General features: G+C 49.8%; 1 protein-coding gene across 1 annotated transcript; it reads left to right on the top strand.

Moving 5' to 3' along the window:
- Nucleotides 1-85: 85 nt before the first annotated feature.
- Nucleotides 86-6,712, top strand: LOC105505353. The gene is made up of 3 exons (XM_011933169.1): nt 86-188; nt 357-975; nt 6,249-6,712. The coding sequence occupies exons 2-3, from the start codon at nt 685-687 to the stop codon at nt 6,327-6,329; spliced, it is 372 nt and encodes a 123-aa protein (XP_011788559.1). The 5' UTR covers nt 86-188; nt 357-684; the 3' UTR covers nt 6,330-6,712.
- The last annotated feature ends 808 nt before the right edge of the window (nt 6,713-7,520 follow it).

The raw sequence follows: 7,520 nt of genomic DNA, 5'->3' as shown, positions 1-7,520 counted from the left end.
GTGTGTGTGTCTGTGTGTGTGGAGAGGGGCGCGCGCGTGAGCGGGGGTTGGGGAAACGAGGCAGAGCCTGGTGCGTCTCCCCGGGCGAGTGGAGGAATCCTAGGGTGTGCCTGGAGGTGGCGGAGTGTACCGACGCGGGTGTGAGCGCGTGTGCCAGCGAGGGTGGGCACGGGGGTGAGTGTGGCAAGGTGAGCTGGGTTTGGGGGTGGAGAGGAGCGGCGAGTACGGCGTGAGCGTAAGTTCGGGGGCGTGTGTGGCTGGGGACCCACGGAGAGGTGGCAGGGAGCGCCGGCGTGTGCGCGCGTGGAGTGTGTGTGCACCTAGCTGTGTGTCTATTTCTCGCTGACTGTCCACAGGGCAGCAGCACCTGCTTGAGACCAAGCCCGGCCACCCGGCGAGGTGGGGCCCCCTACCGCGCAAGCTTCGCGGCTGGTCCCCGGCTCTCAGCTCCGAGTGCAGAGGCTGAAGAGGTGCCCAGGGGACACACTGCCTCTAACACCACGTATGAGCCAGTCTCCTCTCGGAGGGCGAAGACACCATCGGAAGGTCAAGATTCGCCCTCCTATTCCGCCACGTCTACCCACTACCCACACCCAGAGTCTGGACTTGAAAGTGTGAACTCTCACCCGAGCCGGTCCCCTTCCAACGGAGCCCGCTCAGCTCCTCAGTCCCTCCCTGAAGCCCATGGGTCCCCACTGTCCCGTGCCTCGTCGACCCAGGATGGGGAGTGGGAAGGTCAGCATGTGCCCACAGGGCCAGGTGTCCGGCCCAGATTCCCACCCTCAGGGCGGCGGCGCGCAAAGGGCGCAGTCCCCGACGCTGGGCGGACCCGCGGCTCCGGCTTTCCCGGTGTCTCCAGCCTCGGTGCCCGGAACCCCCGATCTCGGCCTTGCGCTCCGGAAGCGAGGCAGCTCGGTGCCCCAGCAGGGACGGGGAACGGTTGGCTTGAGAGATCACATTTCTGGGTGTGGAGAGGTGGGTGCCGAGGCAGAGAAATGCAAAGTGCGTTGTGACCGCGGGGGTGTTCTAGACTGCGAGGGTGTTCTAGACCCTAGCACAATTGTAGACCCAGGGCTGGAAAATGACCTCCCTGAATCCGGAACGGAGCTTCTGGCTTGTGAGAACCCCTAGCCCTCTTCCAGATGAAGGAGTGGGAGTCGGTAATTGTGGTCTGGGCCCTTGTGGGCCCCTGGCACCTTGGAGTATCTCATTCACTCACTCTCAGTTTTTCCGGAGCCCCCTTCAGTCTGTCAGTTTAAAAGGTACACAATTGGCCCTTCAGGAGGTGGGCGTGGGCTCCATTAGCGTTTGCCAGGAGTCCCGGAGCTGTGTGGGATTTGCATACAGTAATAATGATTAACAACACTGCCACTCCCTGGCAGACAGGGGAAGAATTCAGGGAAGGCCCTGGCGCTGCTCCCACCTCCCTCCTCCCTTCCCCCTGGGGAAGGGCTAATTTTCTGGCAACTGCACACCTCAGTTCTTCTGACCCCGGGGAGAAAGTGCCTCGGGTCCTGGGTGATCACTACTCAGGAGGCGGGGGCACTTTCCTTCAGTCCTCCATCCCATGTTCAGGTCGGGAAAGTGAAACCCATATTTTATTTCTGCCCAGGTTTGAACTCCTATACATTCTCACTGTTGTTTAGCATCTTGGGGGCAGCTCAGGGGTTGAGTCTTCCTCACTGTTTGGAGGCCTCAGGAGACAGTTGGGGACATCATTTTTCCTCAGAAAGTCAACTAACGGGACAGTTGTGGCCTCCTGAGACTCGTAAGCTCCGTTTGAAGACTAGACACTGGTCCAGACACCTGCCTCCTCTTTCCTCATAAGCTCATAACTCATTGCTTAAGTGTGGTAGCTGTAGACTATTCTCTCCTTTCTGTCTTAACCATCTAGGGAAAATAGGAAAGACTGGGATTTCTAGTCTAGGCCAGTGTGGGTTTTGTTTACCAGCCCTTCCTACAACCAGGTGATCTGCAAAATGAGAGCAAGAGATGGGAAGAAAGGAGGCCTTTTGGCTCTGGCAGCTGGAGTAGCCCTACTACCCAGGAGATGCTGTCCCTCCTACCAGTCCCCAGTCATCTATTGCATCTTTCCAGCACTGCCTGTTCTCACCTTCCCCCTCTGCCTCTGGTCCTGGCCTGGCCGGGATTTTCACTTGCTTTTCCCCCATGACACGGCCGCTTTTCCTTTAACTCTCAGCTTCTATTTAAAAAGCTAATTTGGGAGCTTGTCGATGCTCCCAATTCAGACATTTTAAATAGGAACTGAAAGTCAGGAGCTGCCAGGGCACTAGATTTCCTCCCGTTGCCACCAGCACAGCTGAGGCATTTGTTCAGTCACTCCTCTGGCCCTGGCCGTGTGTGTCTGTGTGTGTGAGCAACCGCGAGCTCAGGGTGTATTTCAGGCTATCTTTTCTATTTAAAGATGGTGCTCCTATGGATGACTATTCTTTCTCTGTGTGTGTGTGTCCTTTCCAAGCTGTGCACACATGAGGATTCTTCTTTAGTCCTGTGGCTCTGGCCGGTATTTGCAAAGCTTGTCACTGTGTGGACTGTGAGGGTAATAGGCAGCCCAGCTCAAAGTCGGCTGCTTCTTTCCTGACGTGCCAGGCTGGTGTGTCTGCGTGGCTGTTTCCCAGGGCTGCTCTGTTCAGGGTCTCTCTTTGAAGCTTATGCCTCATATGCCTCAGGGTGTCCTTAAGGGTCACTCCCACCCTCACTGCTTATAGCTGTCCTATTTTAGCAATCTGCCCCATGCTGGGACAAGAATTTTGGGGATGGGCTGTACGTCTGAGGGTTACAGCCTTTCTACATTTAGGGTGCTATGTACCTTGGAAGTAAAAAGCACACACTTTGAGGTGAGACTGCCTGGGTTTGAACCTGCCTCTGCTGTTAATTACCTGTGTGATCATGTGGAAGGTACTTAATCCCTCTGTGCCATGATTTCTTCCTCTCTCAAATGGCAATAAATAATACTGTCTACTTTATAGGTCTGTGAAGATTAAATGAAGTAACACAGACAAAGTGCTTAGAATCGTGCCTGGAACATGGGAAGTACAATATAATTGTTGGTTGTTGTTGTTCAAGGTAGGAGTGGTGCAGGCAGGAGGTGCAAAGAAATCTGTCTGAGGAGGAAGATAGAACTGCCAGATTGTACACAGAGACACATATAGTCACTCACCCACCCATGCATGTAACAATAAAAATGCCAGGCCACAGCCCACAGGGAGTCAAGTTCACCTTGCTGAGATAGCTGATTCTGTAAGTCCTAGAAAAGGGAGATTTCTGATGAAGGAATAGAGGAAGAGTCTAGGGATAAAGATGAGGAAGGGGCTTGACCATGTCAGAAACCCATGGAACATTTCTAGGGAGCCGATTTTATGCTAAAGAGTAAGTCCCAGGGCCTTCCCTATCCATGTGGTCCCAGCCTCCCTTATTTAACCACTGAAAGCAAGGCTTTGTGAAAGTGAGCTCCAGCGAGAAACTCAGCAGGGTGGCACCTTGTTCTCCCTGAGGATCCCCTTCGGTTTGGGATACTCTCACTTTCATACTGCCATTGCCTTCTATCCCTTATTCCCATAGCTGGGCGTGTGAGCTTTTATTCAGTTGCTATTAGAGTTTATTTCACCTCAGTTCGTGAGCATGTAAAGAAAGAAGATGGGCCCACAGGAAGTTGCTAGCAGGAAGAGGAGCTCTGAAGGACAGGAGGCTGTCCAAGGGATGAAAGCAACATTGCAAATGCTCGGCTTAGCATATCAGCCGTAAGTTGAGAGGCCACCATATGTTGGGCTCCTTGCTAGATTTTCCATAATCCTGCACTGTAGATATTACCATCATTTTATTGATAGAGAACCCTGAAGGTAGCTGGTGGAGAGGGACACTCCAGAAGGATGTGAGGCTGTATAGCTAGATTGGAGCTCTGACCTCTCCCTTTTGCCACTATCCCAGGATCCTTGGTTTCCCTGCTTCTGAAAGTAGAGTATCCTCCTCAGTCAGATAGAGGGGCTTCCCTAAGAGGACACTCTTGTCCTCTCCTGTGTTTGGCCTCCATAAGTTAGGTGTGGGGTTGACATAGTTTGAATACTTGTCCCCTCCAAATCTCATGTTAAAATGCAATCCCCAGTGTTGGAGATGGGCCTAGTGGGAGGCGTTCGGGTCACGGGAGCATATCCCTCATGTATGTCTTGGTGCCCTCCCCATAGTAATGAGTGAGTTCCTGCTCTATTAGTTCACGTGAGAGCTGGTTGTTGTAATGTGTCTGGCACCTCCCTCCTCTCTCTCTTGTTCCCTCTCTTGCTATGTAACACATCTGCTTCCCCTTCCCACCCACCATGAATAAAAGCTTCCTGGGACCTCACCAGAAGCAGATGCTAGTGCTGCGTTTGTACAGCCTGCAGAAACCATGAGCCAAATAAATCTGGACTAATACAGGGGTGGAGGCTCAGTATGTCCAGGGTGGGGATGCACCCTATTTTTCTTCAGGGTGATTTCTGCCTGAGGAATTCCAAAGCGTGGGGGTGGCTTGGCTTTCTCTAGTTTCCCAAGGTGGGGTAGGAGGTGGTGGCATAAATACTGAGGAGCTTTGCCCCAGTCTCAAAAGGCCAGGGCTTTGCCTGCTAGGTATCAGCCCAGGTTGTCCAGCTTCCAGGCCAGGAGACGCTGTTCAACATTGGTGGCCCCAATGGCTGAATGCTCACAACTTCTAGTTCAGATGCTTCTCGTCCCTTTCTGAGGGTGGACAACTCTTGCTTCCTGCAGCCCTAAGTCCATTTTGGAGGCCAGTAGTAGCCTGGACGGTCATCTCATTGATCAATAAACTTAGACCAGTTACGGCAAATGAGAAGCCATCCAAGTTACTGGGCTCCAGTGGAGCTTCCGAAAGTCAGCCCTTCCAGTGGACCTTCTGCCAGCCTGACCGCTGCTCCAACCAAGGCAGCTCCTGAGGGAGGCAAAGTCCAGGTGGAGGGTTTTCTGCTGATCAAGACCTCCCTTGGAGGGAGATGCAAGGGAAGAAATAGAAGGGAAGAGAAGGAGGAAAGCAAATACGGGACGGGGAGACAGGTACTGGGAGTTGGGGGAAAAATCCTAATCATTTGTTTAGTTTCTTGCTAGAAAATCTGGAGAAGGGTGAGTGGAGGCTGGGGATATAACTCTTAGGTGCAGTGACTTGTTTTCTGCTGGTGGTTTCTTTTGCTTGTGTACTAATGTTTCCCAGGTTTCTGTCCTGGGCCTTCTTCGCTTCTCTCTCTGCCCTTTGCCCTGGAGAGTTGATGCAAGCCCATGGTTTCAAGTTTATTCAGATGCTTATGATTTCTTCCTGCATTCTTCTGGCCCCAGTAATGATCCACCGTGCATCTCCATCTTTGTACATAGGCACCTCTATGCTTCATCTCACCAGCAGCCTTAATCCTTCTGCAATCAATTGTTTCCTCTAAAAAACCCTGTTCCTATCATGGTATATCCCCCACTTTCTTTCCAGCCTTACCTTCTTCTACTTACTCACATCTTTCTGGCATGTAGATCTTTTCTTCATTACCTGCAAAATCTCATATCTTCATGCCTTTGTACATGCTGCACCCTCTTCCAGAAATGCCTTTCACCACTTCCTATTTCCTTTGTCTTCCTAGCAAACTTCCACTTAGCCTCAAACATTAAATACCCTAGACAAAAGTCACATAAGTATTGGTAAAGTCCTCCCCCACATCCTGGGATGAACTAATCATTCCCCACTTTGGATTTTCAGTCCTTCCTGCGTACCTCAAATATGGTTCTTATGACCTGTATGGCCTTGTTTTCTGCATGGTGGTATCCCTCTCTGGACTTCAAGCTGTTTAAGGCAAGGACCGTCATCTTAGCCATTTCTGAAGCCTAGCTCAGTGCTTGGCACATTGCAGATGTTCGATACATTTGCATTAATAATTTATTTTAACTTTAATTTACGTGGCTCCCTTGATTGTATGTAACTGGGAATATGCAATTAATTTGTCAACTGGTTGGTCTCCATGTCCTATGTGATTGATCTTAAGCACTAGCATGAGGACAGAAAGAAAGAATGAGGGTGTTCGATTTTCAGCTGATCCTAGATGAAAAGAGCCCCAAAGCCCCCCTCCTCCAGTGGGGAGGAAAGGAAAGGCTTTTCGTATCTACAAAGTGAGCCCTCAGTCGATGCTGCCTGCAGAGACCTTGCCAGTGTTCTTTTCTTGAACCAGATTGGTTTTCAGAGAACTCTTTTCTTTGCTTTCTGGCAGAATGTCAATCACATACTCAGAATATCACCTCCTTGGGCACAGCCAGGGCATGGTCCATTGAAAATGTTCCTGACTGCCTGAGGCTGATGGCTCACCATAAAAGCCAAAATGGGGACCTGTCAAAAATGTATTAGCCAAACTATGGCTTGGCTCAGGAAGATGCCAAGACCAAAGGCTGCTGAACTTTACGTATAAACTTGCATGAAAAGCACATCACTGATCTGAGACAGTGGAGGCTTAGTGGTGAGAACATGGGCTCTGGATAGACCTGGTTTCAAGTCTTGGCTCTGTCATGCACCAGCTGTGTGAATTTGGGCAAACCACTTTTTTTCTCTGATGCTCAGTTCCCTCACCTAGCAAAAAGGGTTATAATGATGGCATCAACTCATAAGGTTCATGAGAACTGAGTTAGATAATGCATACACATGTTTCATATACAATAAAAAATAAAAATGTTGGCTGTTTTAATATTGTCACTGAGTCTACATGTGTCTGAAACTAGGTCTTTTAAATCCTGGGTACAGCTTTACAAGCAGTATTGTGTAGTTTAGACAGATCACCTGAGTTCTTTCTATGTAATTACTGTTTCTACTGAACCTTGGTAAATGTGTGAAATCAGAGAAGTCTGTCCCTAGATACTCCCCTCACCCCAGGGGCTCCTCTCTCCATTCTGTGCAACCCCATTTCTGTAGCCTTGAGCTTCAGCCCATTTCTCTCCATTTCCTCTTCATTAACAAGAACTGATAAAATTATTTGAACTGATATGTAAGTGACCATCTCATCCAGAGATACAGTATTCACATTTTAGTAGGTCAGTGTCTTAAGCCAAGGCAGTGAAATAGAGTGGATGGTACTTCAAGCATTCATCAAAGTAATGGGGAAAGTTTGTGGTCCCAGGAGACTCTTCCCAATTCCACAGAGTCCTGCCCATTCATAAAACTGGTACTATTGATGCATTATAAGCAAGGTGGTCCGTGTTTGAATTCTGCAGCTGGAAAATCAAGTCTCCAGCTTTTGCAAAAGTGTTGTAATAGGGAAATTTGGGCACTCATTTTATATACCAACCTCTTCTTAGTAAACAGACGCAGCTCATGAGCACCAAGGCCTTTCCGGCATTGCACATCTATGATACTTATACTCAAGTGCATTTTTTTCTTCAGAGCTCAAGGCTAGAGTTGGGTGTTTTTGCCTCACTGGGTTTGCAGGAGACTCAGCTACAAAGTCATTAATTGCTTTGGTGAATCAACAAGTAAAGAAAGACAGTCCAGCTAT

Source organism: Colobus angolensis, unplaced genomic scaffold (assembly GCF_000951035.1).
Source record: "Colobus angolensis palliatus isolate OR3802 unplaced genomic scaffold, Cang.pa_1.0 Scaffold124, whole genome shotgun sequence".
Lineage (NCBI taxonomy): Eukaryota > Metazoa > Chordata > Mammalia > Primates > Cercopithecidae > Colobus > Colobus angolensis.
This window is presented reverse-complemented; position numbering and strand designations above follow the sequence as displayed.

Coding starts and splice junctions, on each gene's coding strand:
- LOC105505353 (XM_011933169.1), top strand. CDS start 685: ATGGGTCCCCACTGTCCCGTGCCTCGTCGACCCAGGATGGGGAGTGGG. Junction 976..6,248: donor ACATTTCTGGGTGTGGAGAG/GTGGGTGCCGAG, acceptor GCTTTCTGGCAG/AATGTCAATCACATACTCAG.